General features: G+C 45.6%; 2 protein-coding genes across 3 annotated transcripts in view; one reads left to right on the forward strand and one right to left on the reverse strand.

The window, feature by feature from the left end:
• Window positions 1–3,432, reverse strand: part of LOC145349683 (thioredoxin domain-containing protein 6-like) — a 71,189-nt gene extending 67,757 nt beyond the window's left edge. Inside the window, exon 1 of the mRNA XM_080198211.1 lies at window positions 3,390–3,432. Coding sequence (XP_080054337.1) covers window positions 3,390–3,422 — 33 coding nt within the window. The 5' untranslated portion in view covers window positions 3,423–3,432. The remainder of the gene's footprint in view (window positions 1–3,389) is intronic.
• Window positions 3,433–23,854: 20,422 nt separating this feature from the next.
• Window positions 23,855–24,343, forward strand: part of vps8 (VPS8 subunit of CORVET complex) — a 599,989-nt gene continuing 599,500 nt past the window's right edge. For both annotated transcript variants that reach the window (XM_080198763.1, XM_080198764.1), the window contains exon 1: window positions 23,855–23,967. In XM_080198763.1, the coding sequence (XP_080054889.1) occupies window positions 23,899–23,967 (69 nt within the window). In that variant the 5' untranslated portion in view covers window positions 23,855–23,898. The remainder of the gene's footprint in view (window positions 23,968–24,343) is intronic.

The following is a 24,343-nucleotide window of genomic DNA, read 5'->3' on the forward strand; positions in this document are numbered from 1 at the left end:
GTCCTGCTATCCTTTCTCAGCGGGAAGAATCTCTCTACCTCTACCCTATCCATCCCCTTCATTATCTTATCCATCTCTATAAGATCCCCCCTCATCCTTCTAAACTCCAGCGAGTACAGACCCAGTCTATTTAGTCTGTCTTCATAGTCCAACCCCCTCACCTCCGGTATCAGCCTAGTGAACCTCCTCTGCACTCCCTCCAAGGCCAATATATCCTTCCGCAAGTGCAGCGACCAAAACTGCACACAGCACTTCAGCTGTGGCCTCACCAGTACCCTGTACAGTTGCAGCAAGACCTCCCTACTTTTATATTCTATCCCCCTCACTGTAAAGGCCAACATTCCACTCGCCTTCTTGATCACCTGCTGCACCTGCAGACTGGGTTTTTGCGACTCGCGCACAAGGACACCCAGGTCCCTCATATCTAGTGTATAGCGTCCCAGGTTCCCCAGGTCCCGCTATAGTGGGACCCCCAGGTCCCACTATATCTAGTGTATAGCATCGGTTGAAGGTCCTGTGAGGTGAAGAAGTCTTGTTCGAACCTGTGCATGAAGATGCTGGCATATTGAGATGTGAATTTGGTCCCCGTGGCTGTTCCGTGTGTCTGGATGAAGAACTGGTTGTTGAAGGTGAAGACATTGTGGTCCAGGGTGAAGGGGATGAATTGTAAAATTGCATCTGGAAACTGGCAGTTGTCGGCGTTGGGTACTGAGGCAGTTGCAGCAATGCCATCGTCATGGGGGATGTTGGCATAGAGTACGGAGACATCCATTGTGATGAGAAGTGTCCCTGGTTCATCTGTGCTCCATGTGTGCTGAGTTTCCATAGGAAGCCCATAGTGTCACGACAAAAGCTGGGGGTTCTTTGTACAATGGGTTTCAGGATGCCCTCGATGTTGCCAGAGAGGTTCTCGTACAGGGTCCCATTGCCCAATACGATGGGATGGCCAGGTGTGTTTGCCTTGTGTATGTTTTGGAGGCTATAGAGATCTCCAATGCGAGGAGTACGTGGAATGACAGCACAGAAGGTCTTGATCAGAGTGTTGAGTTGACGGATGTGTTCTTTGGTCAGATCTGCGGGTAACTGTCTGTAGTGTTCCTCATTGTTTAGCTGTTGGTACACTTCTTTGCAGTAATCTGTTCTGTTCAGTTGATGATGCCCCTCCTTTGTCTGTTGGTTTGATGACAATGCTGCGGTTGGTCTGGAGAGTATGGATGGCATTGCATTGTGCTTGGGTGATGTTTGGAGCTGTCTTGTGAGTGCGGTTGATGAATCTGGTGTTGTCGCACTTCTTGATGGCTTGGGGATACATGTCCAATCAAGGGGAGCGGCTTCCGGAGGAGTCCAATTGGACTCTTTCCTCATCGGTTGCTGCACTGCGGATCTCTCTGTCGGCTGTTCTGGTTCATTGGCTGTCTCATTGTGTCACTGTTGGCATCTTGGGGTTTGTGGAAGAACTCCCGCAGCCTCATTTGCCTGATGAATTCCTCTGTGTCCGCTGCGAGACTGATGGTGTCCATTTTGGTGGTGGGGCAGAAATTGAGCCCTCGGCTGAGAACTTCAATTTCATCTGGTTGAAGTGTGTAGTCCGACAAGTTGACAATAGACTTCCTTGTGGTAGTACTGTTTTCTACTGTGGTGCCGAGGGAGGCTTGGTTGTTGCTGGTGGTGATGCCGAGTTTCTCAAGTTTCCTGTTCTTGGTGTGCATGTAGATGGCGTAGTTTCTTTGTCTCATCTGCTTGGCAGAGTTTCGAACACTTCAGCGGTCACGGGCATTCAGCCTCTGATAGAACATAGAACGTAGAACATTACAGTGCAGTACAGTCTCTTCGGCCCTCGATGTTGCGCCAACCAGTGGAACCAATCTAATGACCCTCTAACCTAAACTATTCCTACATTATCCATATGCCTATCCAATGACCATTTGAACACCCTTAAAGTGGGCGAGTCCACAACTGCTGCAGGCAGGGCATTCCACACCCTTACTACCCTCTGAGTAAAGAACCTACCTCTGACATCCATCCTATAATTACCGCCCCTCAATTTAAAGCTATGTCCCCTCGTGTTAGCCATCACCATCCGAGGAAAAAGGCTCTCACTGTCAACCCTATCTAATCCTCTGATCATCTTGTATGCCTCTGTATGATCTTCAGGTAAGCATTCTCCAAGGCAGCCTTCACGACACACAACAGTGCAGAGTCGCTGAACAGAGACACAGCACATACTCTTGCAACTTGGCCAACGTTGTCTACCTAATACACTGCAGGAAAAGATGTCCCGAAGCATGGTACATTGGGGAGACCATGCAGACACTACAACAACGGATGAATGAACATCGCTCGACAATCACCAGGCAAGACAGTTCCCTTCCTGTTGGCGAACACTTCAGCGGTCACAGGCATTCGGCCTCTGATCTTCGGGTAAGCGTTCTCCAAGTCAGCCTTCACAACACACGATTGTGCAGAGTCCCTGAGCAGAGACTGATAGCCAAGTTCCACACACATAAGGATGGCCTCAACCAGGATCTTGGGTTCATGTCACACTATCTGTAACCCCCATGACCTTGCCTGAACTTGCAACATCTCACTTACTGTCCTGTCTGGAGCCAATTCACATCTCTTTAGCCTATGCTTAATGCTATCTCCACTCACGTTGTCTGCATCTTTAAGACTTGAATAGCAGGTTAGCTGTAAAGACTCGCATTTTATCAGTATTCTGTAAGCTGTGTGTGCCTTTAAATGCCCTTCTCTGATCAGAACTTTCCACACACCTAACAAAGGAACAGCGTTCGCAAAAGCTTGTGGGTTTACTATCAAATAAACTGGTTGGACTTTATCCTGGTGTTGTGAGACTTCTTACAGTGTTCTAAGAGTCAGCCTTCAATTCAGGTTAGGACGGCAGATCTGCTTCCCTAAAGAATATTAGGAAACCACATTAGATTTTACAATAATCAATAATATTTGCCATGGTCACTGCACTAAGACTAGCTTTATATTCCACACTTGATTGAATTTAAGTTCCACCTGCTCAAGTCCCCTGAGGATGGATTAATAGCCCAGTGACATTATCACCACTGCATCACCATCCCTCCCAGGTAACCAGCACCCAAATCTAGTTTATTCACATTGGTGTCGGGAATTTGACCGTTTTTCCCCTCCACCTTTCCCTTGCCGGAGGATGAAAGCTAGTCCCATACTCCTGCGTTACTATCTTCACATACAGCTGAAAGAAAATGTACAAAATATTGCTTGAAAAATCCATCAATCTTTGCATGGAAGTGAGTAATAAAAACAATTGGGAACAGTTTTACAATCTCTGAAGTTACTGATAAAAAAACAAGTAATAAGTAAAATGGAACCTTTCAATCTTTTTTTTTTGCCAGGCCTACCTGGAGAGTTATTTCTTTCTTCTTTCCAGCCATGTGGTTCTTCCTGATTCAAAAATAAATTGGGAATCAAATTAATAAGTTTCCATCTCCTTTCATAGTCTTTTTGTACCTGTCTTGAACCACAGCAGCATCACATCTGCCTATCGGTTCTGATGAAAGGTCAGCGTTAACTTTGTTTCTCTCCAGATGATGTCTGAGCTTTTCCAGCTGTTTATTGTTCTTTATCACATCGGGTCCCACTGATAATGACCTTTGATGGTAAACTCTAGCATTATTCATGTGTGAACAACATCTCCAACTCAATTTGCACAGCTAGGATGGATCCTGTTCTTACCTAAAATTTGATAGTTGGATGTCGAGTTGGTGTCATTTTGTATCTGGTACTGATCTCATCTGGCTCTTCCAAACCCATGACCGCTTCCATCTAGAAGGACAAGGGCAGCAGATATGTGGGAACATCACCACCTGCAAGTTCCCCTCCAAGCCACTCAATATCCTGACTTGGAAATATATTGGCCGTTTCTTTGCAGTCGCTGGGTCAAAATCCTGGAATTCCCTCCCCAATGGCATAAGAACATAAGAAATAGGAGCAGGAGTAGGCCATCTAGCCCTTCGAGCCTGCCCCACCATTCAATAAGATCATGGCTGATCTGAAGTGGCTCAGTTCCACTTTCCGCCCTCTCCCCATAACCCTTAATCCCCTTGCCTATCAGAAACCTATCTACCCGCGACTTAAATATAGTTAGCGAGACAGACTCCACCACTTCAACGGGCAGAGAATTCCAGAGATTCAACACCCTTTGAGTGAAGAAGTTCCTCCTCAACACCCTTATCTTGAGGCTGTGCCCCCCTAGTCCTACTGTCCTTTCTGAGCGGAAGAGCGTCTCCACCTCTATCCTATCCATCCCATTCATCATCTTATATGTCTCAATGAGATCTCCCCTCATTCTTCTAAACTCTAACGAGTACAAGCCTAGTTTATTCAGCCTCTCCTCATAGTTCAACCCCCTCAACTCTGGTATCAGCCTAGTAAACCTCCTCTGCACTCCCTCCAAGGCCAAAATATCCTTGCGTAAGTGCGGCGACCAAAACTGCACACAGTACTCCAGCTGCGGCCTCACCAGTGCCCTGTACAGTTGCAGCAAGACCTCCCCACTTTTATATTCAATCCCCCTTGCTATGAAGGCCAGCATCCCATTTGCCTTCCTGACCACCTGCTGCACCTGCAGGCTGGGTTTTTGCGACTCATGCACAAGGACCCCGAGGTCCCTCTGCACCGTTGCATTGTGGGTCAATCCATAGAACATGGATTGCAGTGATTCAAGAAGGCAACTTACCACCACCTTCTCAAGTGCAACAAGGGATGGGCAATAAATACTGGTCAGCCAGCAATGCCTATGTCCCAGAAATGAACTTTAAAAAATCTCAGGTTTCATTGCAGTTCACAGAGTTGCAATAGAACCCAGATAGGATGCTTGTTGGAGAGTTAGGCCAAATGGTCTCCTCCTGCATAGTAGGGATTCTATGATCTAAAATCTCTATTGTATCTGCTTTTGAGGGTAAATTGCAGATTATTTGACCAAAATAAGGGTTTGTGTAATAAGGTCACTAAACAACCTGTCGATTCCCTTTATGATTATTGTTAGAAATGGGATCAGACCATCTAATTTCAGCAATTGGACTGAGCTGATTAAACCAACTTTGGACTGAATGACGCAAGTTGTTTATGAACTGGAATTTACAATATTATTCATACTGGACACGCATTGGCATGGATTGGGGGAGAAGGAAGAGGCCTGCATCCTACCAATGCTTCATCTGAGAATATTTGATGCAACATTGTAGGGGAATTCTAAATTCACATCCAACCCATAAGTATTCTGGGAGTTTGATGCAACTAAAAGCGCACTAATTCTGTACCTCCCTTGCCCTGCCCTCGACTTCTGAATACTCATTTTTGCTCGGCGAAAACTTAATATTTGTTTGTTTATTTTCCAGACACAGCACGGATCCATTTCATTTTACATTGCTACAGACATGATATTTAAGGATGACATCAGGGCAATAGAGGGAGCTGATATAGGTTCTATGGAAAAAAAGGTTGAATCCATTTGGGTGCAAATTAGAAATAGTAAAGAGAAAAAGTCAATGATAGGCATAGTCTATCGGCCACCAAATAATGGCATCATGGTGGGGTAAGAAATAAACAAAGGAATAACTGATGCATGTATCATGGGGGATTTTAATCTACATATCAATTGGTCAAACCAAGTCGGTCAAGGCAGCCTTGAGGTGGAGTTCATAGAATGTATCCACAATAGCTTCCTTGAACTCTATGAAATGGAACCAACAAGGGAGCATGCTATCCTAGATCTGGTCCTTTGTAATGAGACAGGAATAATTGATGATTTTACAGTTAGGGGTCCTCTTGGAAGAAGTGATCACAGTATGGTTGAATTTAAAATACAGAGGGAGCATGAGAAAGTAAAATTCAATACTAGTGTTTTGTGCTTAAACAAAGGAGACTTCAAACGGATGAGGGAGGAGTAGGCTAAGGTAGACTAGGAGCAAAAGCTTCATGAGGGTCAATTGAGGAACAGTGAAGGACTTTCAAAGCGATCTTTCACAACGCTCAGCAAAAATATACACCAGTGATAAGGAAGGACTACAGAAAAAGAGATCATTAACAATGGATATCTAAGGAAATAAAGGAGGGTATCAAATTGAAAGAAAATGCATACAAAGTGGCAAAGATTAGTGGGAATCTAGAGGTTTGGGAAATCTTTAAAGGTCAGCAGAAAACCATGAAAAAAGCTATAAAGAAAAGTAAGATGGATTATGAAAGTAAAGTGGTTCAGAACATGGAACAGATAGCAAAAGTTTCTACAAGTATATAAAATGAAGAAAATGGTTAATGTAAACATTAATCCTTTAGAGGATGAGAAGTAATAACTGGAAATGAGAAAACGACTGAGGCATTGAACAGGTATTTTGTGTCGGTCTTCTAGTGGAAGGCACAAATAATATGCCAAAAATTGATGACACAAAGGCTATGGCAGGCGAGAACCTAGAAACTATCATTATCATGAAAGAAGTAGTGTTGGGCAAGTTAATGCGCTAAAGGTAGGCAGGTCTCCGGGTCCTGACGGAATGCATCCCAGGGTACTAAAAGAGATGGTGGGATAAATAGCAAATGCACTAGTTGTAATTTACCAAAATTCATTGGACTCTGGGATGGTTCCCACAGATTGGAAAACAGCAAATGTGACGCCATTGTTTAAGAAAGGAGGTAGTCAAAAAGCGGGTAACTATAGGACAGTTAGCTTAACTTCTGTAGTAGAGAAAATGCTTGAATCTATCATCAAGGAAGCAATGGCAAGACATCTGGATATAAATGATCCCATTGGTAAGATGCATGGGTTCCTGAAGGGAAAGTCATGTTTGACTGATATGCTGAAATTCTTTGAGAACATTACTTGTGCAGTAGACAATGGGGAACTTGTGGATGTGGCGTATCTGGATTTCCAGATGGCATTTGACAAGGTGCCGCACCAAAGACTGCTACATAAGATAAATGTGCACAATGTTATGGGTAATGTATTAGCATGGATAGAGGATTGGTTAACTAACAGAAAGTAAAGAGTGGGTGTAAATGGGTATGTTTCTGGTTGGTCATCAGTGACTAGTGATGGGCCTCAGGGGTCAGTGTTGGGACCACAATTTTTTATGATTTACATCATTTTATGATTTGGAGTTGGGGATCAGGTGTAGTGTCAAAATTTGCAGATGATACTAAGATGGATGGCAGAGCAAAGTGTGCAGAGGGCGCTGAAAATCTGCAAAGGGGTATAGATAATCTAAGTGAGTGGACAAGGGTCTGGCAGATGGAGTACAACGTCGCTAAATGTGGGATCATCCATTTTGGTAGCAAAATAGACTATTATTTAAAAAATTGCAGCATGCTGCTGTGCAGAGGGACCTGAGTGTTCTTGTGCAGGAATCTCAAGGAGTTGGTTTGCAGGTGCAGCAGGTAATTAAGAAGGCAGATGGAATTTAGTCCTTCATTGTTACAGGAATGGAGTTTAAAAACAGCGAGGTTATTTTGCAGCTGTAAAAGGTGCTGATGAGGCCACACCTGGAGTACTGTATACAGTTTTGGTCTCTTTACTTGAGAAAGGATATACTGGCACTGGAGGAGGTGCAGAGGAGATTCTCTAGGTTGATTCTGGAGTTGAGAGGATTGGCTTATGAGGAGAGACTGAGTAGACTGGGGCTATACTCATTGGAATTCAGAAGAATGAGGGGAGATCTTATAGAAAGATGTAAGATTATGATGGGAATAGATTAGATAGAAGCAGGGAAGTTGTTTCCACTGGCAGGTGCAACTAGGATGAAGGGGCATGGCGTCAAAATAAGGGGAAGCAGATTTAGGACTCAGTTGAGGAGAAAATTCTTCACAGAAAGAGTTGTGAATCTGTGGAATTCCCTGCCCAGTGAAGCAGTTGAGATTACCTCACTGAATGTTTTAAGGCAAGGATAGATAAAGTTTTGAACAGTAAAGGAATTAAGGGTTTTGGTGAATGGGTGGGTAAGTGGAGCTGAGTCCACGGAAAGATCAGCTATAATCTTATTGAATGGCAGAGCAGGCTCAAGGGGCCAGATGGCCTACTCCTGCTCCCAGTTCTTATGTTCTCATGCAGGCATCTTTGTTTAACATGAAGCTAAACTGATGTTTTAATCCTTTCTTATACAAATAGCAAAGCTCAAATTAAGCTTAAACTTGAACTTAATACCCACAAATAGTTTATATATGTAGCTTAATACCCATAAATAAATTACTTAAACTATTTCTACTTCCTAACAACAGCTCCACTCAGTGATCAGCAAGTCTATATAAAAGCAAATTACTGTGGATGCTGGAATCTGAAACCAAAAGAGAAAATGCTGCAAAATTTCAGCAGGTCTGGCAGCATCTGTAAGGAGAGAAAAGAGCTGACATTTAGAGTCCAGATGACCCTTTGTCAAAGCAGCATGTCTAACTGCCCAGTTATCAGTCCTGCAGTTCTGAAGAAGAAGAATTCAACTCAAAATGTTTCTCTCTCCATAGATGCTGCCAGAACTGCTGATATTTTTGTTTTTATTTCAGATTTGATTTCCAGTGTCTGCAATATTTTGCTTTACCCTGCGAAACCTGCTTAGCTCAGTTACCAAGATTCTCACAGAGGACTGATTCCATTTTAAATTCACCATTCAAATGTGCCATTCTGGAGCTAATCTGACTCCAAGGAGACCCCATAGACCCCATTCCTCCAACCACCCCCCCCCAACTCTGGACACATAAGTAAAATACTGCGGATGCTGGAATCTGAAATGGGCAGAGAGAAAAACTCAGCAAGTCTGACAGCATCTGTAGTGAGTGAAATGGATCGAATGTCTCAAATATATTTGGCCCTTCCTCAGAATTACAGAGAGAGAAATGTTATTGACATTAAATGGCAATAAGATGCAACAACCTTAGGAACAAAAGACAGATGGGCTGATTTGGGGGGAGCGTGGGAGGGGATTTGCATTGTGACGGTAAATGTATGGGATCTTTTTTAAAAAGTCTTTAAGATGGAGGAGAAAGGTCACAGTATAAAGTTGTGAACACAATGTCGAGCTAAGAGCTGTAATGTGTCCAATCAGTAGACGAGATGCTGTTCCTCCCATTTGCAATGGGCTTCACTGGAACATTGCAGCAGCCAAGAATGGGATGTGGGTGTGAGAGCGAGATGCTGAGTTAAAATGGCAAGCAACAGGAAGATCAACGTCATGTCTGAGCGCAGAATGAAAGTGTTCCACAAAGCAGTCACCCAGTCTGCATTTTGTCTCCCCATTGTAGGGGGCAGCCAACACAGTAGACCAAACTGAAAGAGGCACAAGTGAAATGTTGTTTCACCTGAAAGGAATGTTTGGGGCCTTGAACAGTGATAAGGGAGGAGGTAAAGGGGCAGGTGATGCACCTTCTGCGATGCTTACCCCAGTCCAATGTCGGCATTTCCACATCATACCTCCTGTGATTGCAGGGGAAGGTGTCCTGGGAAGGGGATGGGAAGAAGGGTGTGATAGAGGAGCTGATCAGGGTGTCCCACGCAGCGTGAGCCACCCCTGCAGGATGCAAGCACTCTATGATTCTAGACTCAAGTGATATTTGCCTCCTAACCCCAATAACCCCTGCCATCGGGAGAGACTCACTGTAGGTTCAGTAACAGTTTCTTCACAGCAGCCTGGCTGGTGTCTAGCCACAGTAAAAAGTCTGACAACACCAGGTTTTAGTCCAACCTATTTATTTGATAATATACTCACAAGCTTTCGAGGGGACTGCCTCTTCGTCAGGTGAATGGAGAGTTCTGCCCTCAGACAGAGCATATAAAGCACAGACAGTTTAGAGATTACTGATTAGAATGCGAATCCTTACACCTAACCTGCTGTTCAAGACCTGAAGTGGCTGATAATGTGAGTGGAAGGAGCACTGATCACAGTTTAAAGAGATGTGTATTGTCTCCAGACAGTACAGTAAGTGAGGTTTTGCAAACCCAGGCAAGTCACAGGGATTACAGATAGTGCGACATGAACCCAAGATCCCTGTTGAGACCGTCCTCATGTGTGCGGAACTTGGCTATCAGTCTCTGTTCAGCGACTCTGCGCTGTCGTGTGTCGTGAAGGCCGCCTTGGAGAATGCTTACCCGAAGGTCAGAGGCTGAATGCCCGTGACCACTGAAGTGTTCGCCAACAGGAAGGGAACAGTCTTGCCTGGTGACTGTCGAGCGATGTTCATTCATCCGTTGTCGTAGCGTCTGCATGGTCTCCCCAATGTACCATGCTTCGGGACATCCTTTCTTGCAACATATCAGGTAGACAATGTTGGCCGAGTTGCAAGAGTATTTACCATGTACCTGGTGGATGGTATTCTCACGTGTGATGATGGTATCCGTGTCGATGATCCGGCATGTCTTGCAGAGGTTGCTGTGACAGGGTTGTGTGGTATTGTGGTCACTGTTCTCCTGAAGGCTGGGTAGTTTGCTGCGAACAATGGCCTGTTTGAGGTTGTGTGGTTGCCTGAAAGCAAGAAGTGGGGGTGTGGGGATAGCCCTGGCGAGATGTTCGTCTTCATCAATGATATGTTGAAGACTCCGGAGAAGATGTCGTAGCTTCTCCGCTCCGGGGAAGTACTGGACGATGAAGGGTACTCTGTCCACTGTGTCCTGTGTTTGCCTTCTGAGGAGATCGGTGCGGTTTTTCGCTGTGGCGCATCGGAACTGCCGATCTATGAGTCGAGCACCATATCCTGTTCTTACGAGGGCATCTTTCAGGGTCTGGAGGTGTCTGTCACGATCCTCCTCATCTGAGCAAATCCTGTGTATACGGAGGGCTTGTCCATAGGCTTGTCTAGCCGGCAGACTGAGAAATCAGACCAGATCACTGCAGCGGAATCGTCTTAAATGTTTTAAATTCTGACAGATATTATTAATGTTACATTAGAGTTCCTCCTTAGTAACAATGTATCAAATCTATCCTTCAGCTACAAGAAGATGAACTGATAAACTGAAACAATGTATCCGACACTCAATTGTTACAATTCCTGGCATTTGAATTGATACTTCTTGCGAAAATACCTGTTCTTAATCACACCGAACTAAGCAAATAAAATTAGACTCGTGGGGACTGCTTTTATAATTCCTATGATTCCTAACCTATGAATGAAGTATTGCTACTGTGAGCTTTGAACTGCGACCAGGTAAGGGACACAAGGGGAGTTTGGGGGAGTATTTCCCAAAGCTGCACTTTGTTTGGAGCGCATTAAGACTAATTTCACGGTTGATTTTGTTTCGGGTACCTGATTTCTGGAGGTGCAGTGCTTCCTGGGGTCTGCCGGCAGTGTCAGCGGGCTTGGAGTCTTGTTCTGTATCGGGATCCTAGTAAGCGGAGAATTCCGCAGGCGGAAATGTAAACAGTTGTGCGTTGCCTAGGTGTTCTGGCAAGTGGCCTGCTGGTCAGTCAGTGAAAGGCTGTTTGCATCTTCAGACAGTCTGCTGGAGCTTTGCTTCGTGATTCTTTACAAAGATCCAAAGCATTGCCCATGCTGGAAATCTGAATTGTAGGTTCTTTGCATTGTATGTGGTGACTATTATATGTGGCATATTCAACTTAACGAGTCTTAATAATTTTCCAGACGAATCCTTATAAACTCTACGCGTACAACAAACTGAAACAAAACATAGTTGCAGTAAAGCATATTTTTTACATTTCTACCATCTTTCCTTCACGAAGACGCTGGGTCCACAGGAAACTTGTACATTTGTAGTAATTTTACCGACATTGATGCAGAGTGCTGAGTAATCAAAAACCAGCCTCCTATCCATTGACTCTGCCTACACTTCCGCTGCCTCGGCAAAGCAGCCAGCATAATTAAGGACCCCACACACCCAGGACATTCTCTCTTCCACCTTCCTCCTTAGGGAAAAAGAGACAAAAATTCTGAGGTCATGTACCAACTGACTCAAGAACAGCTTCTTCCCTGCTGCTGTCAGACTTTTGAATAGACTTACCTCGCAATAAGTTGATCTTTCTCTACATCCTAGCTGTGACTGTAACACTACATTCTGCATTCCCTCCTTCCCTTCTCTATAAGGGATGCTTTGTCTGTAAGAAACAATACTTTTCACTGTATACTAATAATGTGACAATAATAAATCAAATCAAAGTAAGAGGCCCCAGGGTTTTAAAAGTAAGTTTCAAAGAAAAACATATTTAGTGCAAAGAGATATTTAAATATTTGCATTTCAAATTACGATTAAAAACAATAATGAATAGTGTCTTATTGTAGCATCGAGAAATTTCTCATCATTGTTGTCACACTCGATGTTATTGGTGTTACGTGAACTGTATTTTCCTCAAATTGTACATTTTCTCCATCGAGGGCATTGCAGATGTTACATTTTTTGAATGACTTCACAATTCTCTTGTGTTTATCTACTTGCCACAATTTTACCACCCCCTCCAACACTTGTAAAATGGTGTGTCTCTTCCTTTGCCCTTTTGGTGCCAAGTTGTAACTTGCAGCTTCCATCCATTTGGCAGGAATGATTTAAATAGTTTGGTTACTGAAATACCCAGGGGCTGTAATTGGCTGCTAAGGCTGTCTGGGATCACAGCCATTTTGAGTCTGCCACCCTCTATTTTGTGACCCTCAGTTATTTGTGCCTGGAACTAGCCGCACACTAATGAGAGCTGATTTCTTTTGAAGGCTATCCTGCTTTGACCTCTTTTTGTCAATATTAAACCTTCTTCATTCATACATCCCTGAGGATAAAACTTCCAGATGGATTTTCAACCTTTGGTGCCATTTTCTCCCAAAGGGCCACAATGATATCAGTTTTTTGCTGTTAGAATAATACAATGAAGGGGGAGTGGAGTGGGTCTCCTCAAGGCCAGATGTTTTTCATTGGTAAATTGTGCTGAGTCTGGTGATTTTCTGTTTTTATTTCAGAGTTCCAGCATATGCAGTATCTTATTATCTTAGTTTTGTATTAATGTCTTTATTGGTATCACATAATTCTCACAGCACAAAAGGAGACCATTTGGCCTATCATGTCTGCATTAGCTCTCCAAATGAGTATTATGACTTTGAGTCATTCCCTCTCCTTTTCCCCATATCCTTGAACATTTTTTCTATGCAAATATTTACCTGATGCCTCGATTGAACCTGCCTCCGGCAGTGCATGCCAAACCCCAAACCACTCATTATGTGAAAATGTTTTTTCCCAGATCACATTTGCTTCTTTTGCAAATCACTAAATCTGTGTTGCCTTGTTCTGGAATTGCTCTAAAACCTTTAATGTCCTCAGCCTGGTTCAATGGAACATCCAAGTTAGGGAAAGTTTGCCTGTATTGCCTATCTGTCCAACTTCAAAACAGATTTTTTTTCCCTTGTATCAATTACCAATCTGTGAAATTAAAATATTTTTGGTTAAGATTTGGCTGACAACTTCTGTGCTATTCTGGTTCAAGTTCACAGGCTGGGCCCATACCCTTTCATTAATCTGTAGCAATGAGATGTTCTCCTACCAATAATGCCACTTGCTTCATCATTAACTAGTTCAGTAAATACAGAAATTCAATTTTTCCTGTGGTGGGTTTTCACCTCACCTTCCAGATGGAGCTGTTTTACAACATGTCCATGCAAAGTCTGCTCTTCTTTATTTTCATTAGTTCTTCCTTTTGTTTCTTCTATTGGGGGCGGGGGGGGGCGGGGGCACGGTGGCACAGTGGTTAGCACTGCTGCCTCACAGCAGCAGGGACCTGGGTTCAATTCTGGCCTTGGATCACTGTCTGTGTGGAATTTGCAGGTTCTCCCTGTGTCTGCATAGGTTTTCTCCAAGTACTCCAGTTTCCTCCCACACTCCAAAGATAAGTAAAGATTGTTTACTAGTCACAAGTAACTTACATTAACACTGTAATGAAATTATTGTGGAAAACCCCTAGTCGCCACACTCCAGTGCCAGTTCAGGTACACTGAGGGAGAATTTAGCATAGTCAATGTACCTAACAAGCACGTTGTTTTTAGACTGTGCGATGAAACCAGAGGACCCTCCATGGACAAGTTGGGCTGAAGGGCCTGTTTCCATTTGTGAAGTTGTATGAATGAAGTAATGGCATGATGGGAAAATTGGTCAACTATTTAGTACAAAATAAGGAAAGCTGACTAAGCTATTCCAAAATGCTTGAACCCTGTAAGACCTGATAAAGCTGACTCCGCATAACCTAAGACATGAATAAGACCGGAGAAGGTCAAGACCTGATAAGGCTAACTCCGCATGACCTAGGGCTGTATGAGTAAGACAAGATAAGGTCAGGGATGAAGGAGTCACCAACCTTCTTCTGTTCTATCAAAGGACAAGATAAAGGTATGAATGATGAGACAAAGAGTTCTAGGAGGTCAACAGGCTGTACCATGATTTATGACATTGCTTATGACGCTACTACTGATCAAATTCGTGAATAAGCTCTGGTCATGCAAACTGATAATGATTATGTATAAATACTGAACTGATTCTTTATGTAAGCATGAACTTGAGAAGGAATTAGCAAGTCGTAACAACTGCCCTCCAAACTCAAGTTACTGCCAATACTGCATGCAGTCTTTTGGAAATAAAGACAAGTTATTTTGTCAGAATTACTTTCGATGAATCTTACTATCACAGTCAAGAAGCAGGAAAATTTCCACTTCAGCACATGCTGTAAACCTCTATGACCCAAAGGAAACCCATGTAGAGAACATTCAGACTCCATACAGTCTGTTACCCAAGCTGGGAAACGAACCTGGGTCCCTGGTTTTGTGAGGCAGCAGTGCTAACCACTGTGCCATTGTGTCAGGTTAGGTAGATTGGCCATGCTAAATTGCCCCTTAGTGTTATGGGAATTACAGGATAAATACATGGGATTACAGGGATAGGGCCTGGGTGGGATTGTCAGTGCAAGATCGATGGCTGAATGCACTGTAGGAATTCTGTGATTACTGTGTAATTTGTTTGCTTAGAATTGAACAAATGTGTTTCAGTCACTCCATTCCTTGCTCTTTGGCATACCCTCCCACTTCTAGTTTGAATTCCACAGTACACAAAATACTTTATTTCTTTTGTCGACATCAATCTCCCATCAGATTTTATATTTTAAAAAAACCACAGACAACTACTAGTATGGTCATCACTGTGTGTAACTTTGAAACATGTGCCAATGATATGTGAGATGGGGTGAACCATGGACTTGATGATGAATAGCAATTTCTGGCAAACTTTTTCCAGAAAAACAAAGATATCTTATGATCCAGCAAATACAGTAACTGAAGTCTATCACAGAGTTAGCAGCAGCCATTGAGCTGGCTGGACAATGAGATTTTATTATGTATAAGATCAGTTTGAACAATTGGCCACTGTTATTTGTCAATTTCTTGATTTGTTGTCTAAATAAGAAGCTTAAATAACAAAAAACAGACACAATGTGTTCATTACAGTGGTGGGCAATGGAGGGCCACAAGCAGCTAATCTGGGTTCTGAGTGCGGCCCATGAGACATTTCACTGACCATTCCTCAAACAACAGTTTGCCACATTCCGCTGATTTCCATCCATGTAGTTTTTTTTCCTACTGGTGTGTCTGAAAATGAAGGAGAAGTGAAGTGAGATGAGTGCTGAATTCTCACAACATTGATTGTGAGAGCTGTGCACCCCCTCCGTGTCCAAAATATCAATATTTCTTTCGTTATTAAACACTTGAATTTGATGAAGTTTCTATTAATATGTAAATGATGAATCGTTTTTCACAACCTGTCATGAAATATTCACGCAAACCAGACCCATCACACAAACCAGCCTCCCATCCATCGACTCTGTCTACACTTCCCACTGCCTCGGCAAAGCAGCCAAGATAATTAAGGACCCCACGCACCCTGGATATTCTTCCATCTTCTGTTGGAAAAAGATACAAAAGTCTGAGGTCACATACTAACCGACTCCCTTTCTTCCTTGCTGCTGTCAGACTTTTGGATGGACTTACCTTGCATTAAGTTGATCTTTCTCTACACCTTAACACTACATTTTGCACTCTCTTGTTTCCTTCTCTATGAATAGTATGCTTTGTCTGTATAGCATGCAAGAAACAATACTTTTCACTGTATGTTAATACATGTGACAATAACAAATCAAATCAAATCAAATTCAGTGTGTATTAAGGGCAGAATGCTCTTCTGACACCATCCAGGACAAAGCAGCCTTTTTGATTGCTACCCCTTCCACAAACACCCACTCACTCCATCACCAACGCTCAGTAGCAGCAGTGTGCACTACAACAATTCATCAAAGATCCTAAGACAGCACCTTCCAACTCATGACCACTTCCATCTAGAAGGACAAGGGCAGCAGACATGTGGGAATGCCATCACCTCCATGCCACACACCATCCCGACTTGGAAATATATCGCCGTTCCTTCGCAGCCACTGGGTCAAAATCCAGAATTCCCTCCGTAATGGCATTGTTAACCCACAGCACATGGACTGCAGCGATTCAAGGAGGCAGCTCAACACTACATTCTCAAGGGCAAGTAGGGATGGGCAATAAATGGTGGCCAGTCAGCAATGCCCATGTCCAATGAATAAAAAATAACCTGCCCTGCAACTGGTGAGAATGGCTAATTTGGTACTCAATGCACTGCAATGGCATTGGACAATCCCAGTTGTGGGCACGGTCGGAGATTTGCACTGTAAACGTAGTTAGTCCTATTCATAGGGTTAATCATAGAATCCTTACAATGCAGAAAGAGGCCATTGGGTTCATTAAACCGAAAGAGGGCCATTTGGGTGGTCCGTTTACTAGCCCATCACTGGGTGAGTGTGTGCCTGGTGCAGCAGAGTGGACGGGGGAAGCTTTCAGTCTGTGCCTGCCCGGACAATTATGTAGAAATGCTGACATTGGACTGTGGTAAGCACAGTAAGAAGTCTCACAGCACCAGGTTAAAGTCCAATGGGTTTATTTGGTAGCACAGGCCACAAGCTTTTGGAGTGCTGCTCCTTCATCAGGTGAGTGGGAGTTCTGTTCACAAACAGGGCATATACAGATACTATAGGCCCCGAATAATGATCTGGAGGTGGGGCGGGCTGTTAACGCGCAAATAAGTGCGGCGTGCAGGAATGGAACGGCCGTAATTATGGGAGATTTCAATCTGCATATTGATTGGTCAACCCATGTTGGACGCGGTGGGCTCGAGGAGGAGTTCTTGGAATACTGCCGGGATAGTTTCCTTGAACAGTGTGTGTTGGAGCCGACGAGGGAGCGAGCTATCTTGGATCTGGTGTTATGTAATGAGGCGGGTAGAATTAGGGACCTTGCGGTGAAGGATCCTCTTGGGGAGAGCGATCATTGTATGGTGGAGTTTCTGGTGCAGATGGAGGAGGAGAAAATGGGTTCCCGGACATGCGCCCTTTGTTTGAACAGAGGGGAGTACGGTAGGATGAGAGAAGAATTGGCGAATGTTGACTGGGGGAGCGCGTTGGAAGGTAGGTCTGCTGAGGAGCAGTGGAGGATCTTTAAGGAGATCTTTCTTGGTGCTCAGCAGAAATTTATTCCGATGGTTAAAAAGGACCGTAGGAGGAAAGGTAGTAAGCCGTGGATAACAAAGGAGGTGAAGGAAAATGTTAAATTGAAAGCGGAGGCGTTTAGAGTAGCTAAGAGTAGTGGGCGAGAAGAGGATTGGGAGAGGTTTAAAAGTCAACAAAGATTGACAAAGAAGTTGATAAAGAAGGGTAGGAGAAACTATGAAGCTGGGCTAGCGCTTAATATAAAAAAGGATAGCAAGAGTTTTTATAAATATATAAAAAGGAAGAGGCTGGCTAGGGTGAATGTTGGACCCTTATAGGATGAGGGGGGGACTTAGTGGTAGGGGATGGGGAAATGGCTGAGGTCTTGAATAACTTTTTTGTTTCGGTCTTCACGGAGGAAGACGTGAATAATTTGCCGGGTGTTAGCGATGGAAAGGTGGTAGGACTGGAGGGTCTCAATGACATTATTGTTACTAGAGAGGCGGTGTTCGACAGACTGGAGGGACTGATTGTGGACAAGTCACCAGGACCGGATGGAATGCATCCGAGGGTTCTGAAAGAAATGGCAGAGGTGATAGTGGATGCCTTGGTCGTTATTTTCCAGACTTCGCTGGATTCCAGGGAAGTGCTGGAAGATTGGAAAGCGGCTAATGTTACGCCGCTGTTTAAGAAGGGTGGCAGGCAAAAGGCAGGGAATTATAGGCTGGTTAGTTTAACGTCTGTTGTAGGTAAAATGTTAGAATCCGTCATCAGGGAGGAAATCGCGAGGCATCTTGAGGGGAATTGCTTGATAGAGCAGACGCAGCATGGTTTCGTTAAGGGGAAGTCACGTCTGACAAATTTATTGGAGTTCTATGAGGATGTGTCTAGGGCGGTGGATAGAGGAGAGAACATAAGAAATAGGAGCAGGAGTAGGCCATCTAGCCCTTCGAGCCTGCCCCGCCATTCAATAAGATCATGGCTGATCTGTCGCTGCTCAGTTCCACTTTCCCGCCCTCTCCCCATAACCCTTAATCCCCTTGCTTACCAAAAACCCATCAACCCGCGTCTTAAAAATATTTAGCAAGGCAGCCTCCACCACTTCAACGGGCAGAGAATTCCAGAGATTCACCACCCTTTGAGTGAAGAAGTTCCTCCTCAACTCCGTTCTAAACCGCCCCCCTTTTATCTTGAGGCTGTGCCCCCTAGTCCTACTGTCTTTTTTGAGCGGGAAGAGCCTCTCCACCTCTATCCTATCCATCCCATTCATTATGTTATACGTCTCAATGAAATCGCCCCTCATTCTTCTAATCTCTAACGAGTACAAGCCCAGTTTATTCAGCCTCTCCTCATAGCTCAACCCCCTCAACTCCGGTATCAGCCTAGTAAACCTCCTCTGCACTCCCTCCAAGGCCAAAATATCTTTGCGCAGGTGCGGCGCCCAAAACTGCACACAGTACTCCAGCTGCGGCCTCACCAATGCCCTATACAGCCGCAGCAAGACCTCCCTACTTTTATATTCAATCCCCCTCGCTATGAAGGCCAGCATCCCATTCGCCTTCCTGACCACCTGCTGCACCTGCAAGCTGGGTTTTTGCGACTCATGCATGTGGTCTTTCTTGATTTTCAGAAGGCGTTTGACAAGGTACCTCACAAGCGGTTATTGCAGAAGGTAAGGGGGCATGGAGTTGGGGGTAGGGTGTTAGTGTGGATAGAGGATTGGTTGTCAAATAGGAGACAGAGAGTGGGGGTTAATGGTGCTATTCGGATTGGCGGTTGGTGACTAGTGGAGTGCCCCAGGGGTTGGTGCTGGGGCCTCAGCTATTTACCATTTATATAGATGATCTGGAGGAGGGAACCGAGTGTATGGTGTTGAAATTTGCTGATGACACCAAGATTGGTGGAACAGCAAATTGCGCAGAGGGTGTGGAGAGTCTGCAGAAGGATCTAGATAGGCTGGGCGAATGGGCCAGGAAATGGCAAATGGAATTTAATGTTAGCAAGTGCGAGGTGGTCCACTTTGGTAGGAATGATGGTGGGAAGGACTATTACTTACGTGGCGAAAAACTGCGGCAGGCAACGGTGCAGAGGGACCTCGGGGTCCTTGTGCATGAGTCGCAAAAACCCAGCCTGCAGGTGCAGCAGGTGGTCAGGAAGGCGAATGGGATGCTGGCCTTCATAGCGAGGGGGATTGAATATAAAAGTAGGGAGGTCTTGCTGCAGCTGTATAGGGCATTGGTGAGGCCGCAGCTGGAGTACTGTGTGCAGTTTTGGTCGCCGTACTTACGCAAGGATATTTTGGCCTTGGAGGGAGTGCAGAGGAGGTTTACTAGGCTGATACTGGAGTTGAGGGGGTTGAACTATGAGGAGTGGCTGAATAAACGAGGCTTGTACTCGTTAGAGTTCAGAAGAATGAGGGGAGATCTCATTGAGATGTATAAGATGAGGAATGGGATGGATAGGATAGGGGTGGAGAGGCTCTTCCCGCTCAGAAAGGACAGTAGGACTAGGGGGCACAGCCTCAAGATAAAGGGGGGTGCGGTTTAGAACGGAGTTGAGGAGGAACTTCTTCACTCAAAGGGTGGTGAATCTCTGGAATTCTCTGCCCGTTGAGGTGGTGGAGGCTGCCTCGCTAAATATTTTTAAGATGCGGGTTGATGGGTTTTTGATAAGCGAGGGGATTAAGGGTTATGGGGAGAGGGCGGGAATGTGGAACTGAGACATGACAGATCAGCCATGATCTTATTGAATGGCGGGGCAGGCTCGAAGGGCTGGATGGCCTACTCCTGCTCCTATTTCTTATGTTCTTATGTTCAATCTCAGTTTATAAAATACGTTTACAAAATAATGTTTGGAATGCGAGTTTTTGCAGGTAATCAAGTCTTAAAGGTAGAGACAATGTGAGTGCAGAGAGGGTTAAGCACAAGTTAAAGAGTTGTGTATTGTCTCCAGTCAGGACAGTAACATAAGAACATAAGAAATAGGAGCAGGAGTAGGCCATCCAGCCCTTCGAGCCTGCCCCGCCATTCAATAAGATCATGGCTGATCTGTCGTGTCTCAGTTCCACATTCCCCCCCTCTCCCCATAACCCTTAATCCCCTCGCTTATCAAAAACCCATCATCAACCCGTGTCTTAAAAATATTTAGCGAGGCAGCCTCCACCACTTCAACGGGCAGAGAATTCCAGAGATTCACCACCCTTTGAGTGAAGAAGTTCCTCCTCAACTCCATTCTAAACCGCACCCCACTTTATCTTGAGGCTGTGCCCCCTTGTCCTACTGTACTTTCTGAGCGGGAAGAGTCTCTCCACCTCTATCCTATCCATCCCATTCATCATCTTATATGTCTCAATGAGATCTCCCCTCGTTAGAGTTTAGGAGTACAAGCCTAGTTTATTCAGCCTCTCCTCATAGCTCAACCCCCTCAACTCCGGCATCAGCCTAGTAAACCTCCTTTGCACTCCCTCCAAGGCCAAAATAAGTAAGTGCGGCGATCAAAACTGCACACAGTACTCCAGCTGCGGCCTCACCAGTGCCCTATACAGCTGCAGCAAGACCTCCCTACTTTTATATTCAATCCCCCTCGCTATGAAGGCCAGCATCCCATTCGCCTTCCTGACCACCTGCTGCACTTGCAGGCTGGGTTTTTGCGACTCATGCACAAGGACCCCGAGGTCCCTCTGCACCGTCGCCTGCTGCAGTTTTTCTCCACGTAAATAATAGTCCTTCCCACCATTATTCCTACCGAAGTGGACCACCACGCACTTGCCAACATTAAATTCCATTTGCCAGTTCCTGGCCCATTCGCCCAGCCTATCTAGATCCTTCTGCAGACTCTCCACACCCTCCGCACAATTTGCCGTTCCCCCAATCTTGGTGTCATCAGCAAATTTCGACACCATACACTCGGTTTCCTCCTCCAGATCATCTATATAAGTGGTAAATAGCTGAGGCCCCAGCACCGACCCCTGGGGCACTCCACTAGTCACCAACCGCCAATCCGAATAGCACCCATTAACCCCCACTCTCTGCCTCCTATTTGACAGCCAATCCTCTATCCACGATAACACCCTACCCCCAACTCCATGCCCCCTTACCTTCTGCAATAACCTATTGTGAGGTACCTTGTCAAATGCCTTCTGAAAATCAAGAAAGACCACATCCACCGGCTCTCCTCTATCCACCGCCCTAGACACATCCTCATAGAACTCCAATAAATTTGTCAGACACGACTTCCCCTTAACGAAACCGTGCTGCGTCTGCTCTATCAAACAATTCCCCTCAAGATGCCTCGCTATTTCCTCCCTGATGACGGATTCTAACATTTTACCTACAACAGACATTAAACTAACTGGCCTATAATTCCCTGCCTTTTGCCTGCCACCCTTCTTAAACAACGGCGTAACATTAGCCGTTTTCCAATCTTCTGGCACTTCCCCGGAATCCAGCGACATTTGGAAAATAACCACCAAGGCATCCACTGTCACCTCCGCCATTTCTTTCAGAACCCTTGGATGCATTCCATCCGGTCCTGGGGACTTGTCCACAATCAGTCCCTCCAGTCTGTCGAGCGCCGCCTCTCTAGTAACAATAATGTCATTGAGACCCTCCTGTCCTACCATCTTTCCATCGCTAACACCCGGCAAATTATTCACGTCCTCCTCCGTGAAGACAGAAACAAAAAAGTTATTCAAGGCCTCAGCCATTTCCCCATCCCCTACCACTAAGTCCCCCTTCTCATCCTCTAAGGGTCCAACGTTCACCCTAGCCAGCCTCTTCCTTTTTACATATTTATAAAAACTCTTGCTATCCTTTTTTATATTAATCAAAGAACAACCCAGCGCGGGAAACAGGCCCTTCGGCCCAATTAAGCGCTAGCCCAGCTTCATAGTTTCTCCTACCCTTCTTTATCAACTTCTTTGTCAATCTTTGTTGACTTTTAAACCTCTCCCAATCCTCTTCTCGCCCACTACTCTTAGCTACTCTAAACGCCTCCGCTTTCAATTTAACACTTTCCTTCACCTCCTTCGTTATCCACGGCTTATTACCTCTCCTCCTACGGTCCTTTTTAACCATCGGAATAAATTTCTGCTGAGCACCAAGAAAGATCTCCTTAAAGATCCTCCACTGCTCCTCAGCAGACCTACCTTCCAACGCGCTCCCCCAGTCAACATTTGCCAATTCTTCTCTCATCCTTCCATACTCCCCTCTGTTCAAACAAAGGACGCGTATCCGGGAACCCACTTTCTCCTCCTCCATCTGCACCAGAAACTCCACCATACAATGATCACTCTCCCCAAGAGGATCCTTCACCACAAGATCCCTAATTCTACCCGCCTCATTACATAACACCAGATCCCTCGTCGGCTCCAACACACACTGTTCAAGGAAACTATTCCGGTAGCAAGAACTCCTCCTCGAGCCCACCGCGTCCAACATGGGTCAACCAATCAATATGTAGATTGAAATCCCCCATAAGAATCGCCGTTCCATTCCTGCACGCCGCATTTATTTGCGCGTTAACAGCCCGCCCCACCTCCAGATCAGTTAGTGAGGTTTTGTAAGCCCAGGCAAGTCCTGGGGGTTACAGATGGTGTGACATGAACCCAAGACCCCAGTTGAGGCTGTCCTCATGTGTGCAGAACTTGGCTATCAGTTTCTGCTCAACGATTCTGCATTGTCGTGTATCGTGAATGCCGCCTTGAAGAATGCTTACCTGAAGATCAGAGGTGAATGCCTGTGACTGCTGAAGTGCTCCCAAACAGGAAGAGAACACTGCTGCTTGGCGATTGTGGAGCAGTGTTCATTCATCCGTTGTCATATGAAGACACATGAGGACGACCTTAATTGGGATCTTGGGTTCATGTCACAGGATCTGTAACCCCTATGACTTGACTGGGCTTGCAAAATCTCACTAACTGTCCTGGCTGGAGAGAATACACATCTCTTTAACCTGTGCTTAATCTCTCTCCACTCACATTCTCCGTACCTTTAAGACTTATTTACCTGCAAACAATCGCATTCCAACCATTATCTTGTAAATTGACTTTGTGTCTTTATATGCCCTGTTTGTGAACACAACTCCCACTCACCTAAAGAAGGAGCAGCGCTCCGAATGCTTGTCGCTTGTGCTACCAAATAAACCTGTTGGACTTTAACCTGTGAGATTTCTCCTGTCCCTCCACAATCCCATTTGCACCTCAGCGCTGCCAGACGCTGTCAATCACCCATGTAGCCCCCGCCCGTCGTTGCTGATTGGCCACAGAGCCTGTCAGTCAGCCAGGTGGACGGTTGCCGTGGTGAGGGCAGAGCTCGGGCACTGCTGATTGGCGGAGGGTGGATCCGGGGGCAGGGACTGGCCGAGGGGCGGCTGGAGCCTGGAGCCCGCTGCCGGTCGGAGGATGGAGTCGCCTGAGACCCGGAGCTTGGCCTCGGCGTCCTCGCAGCTCAACCTGGCCGAGGTGGAGGGGGTGAGTAGGAGGCCCGAGCTCCGGCTCTAACTCCAGCCCCAGGCTTTGGGGCCTAGCGGCACGAACAACAGGGGTGGACTGGAACCAGAGGCCAAACCCCCCTCACCCTGAACCCGAACCCCCCCCTCACCCTGAACCCGAACCCCCCCTCACCCTGAACCCGAACCCCCCCTCACCCTGAACCCGAACCCCCCCCTCACCCTGAACCCGAACACCCCCTCACCCTGAACCCGAACACCCCCCTCACCCTGAACCCGAACCCCCCCTTCACCCTGAACCCGAACCCCCCCTCACCCTGAACCCGAACACCCCCCTCACCCTGAATCCGAGCCCCCCCTCACCCTGAATCCGAGCCCCCCCTCACCCTGAACCCGAA

Source organism: Carcharhinus amblyrhynchos, chromosome 11, assembly GCF_965287045.1.
Source record: "Carcharhinus amblyrhynchos chromosome 11, sCarAmb.v2.hapA, whole genome shotgun sequence".
Taxonomy (NCBI): domain Eukaryota; kingdom Metazoa; phylum Chordata; class Chondrichthyes; order Carcharhiniformes; family Carcharhinidae; genus Carcharhinus; species Carcharhinus amblyrhynchos.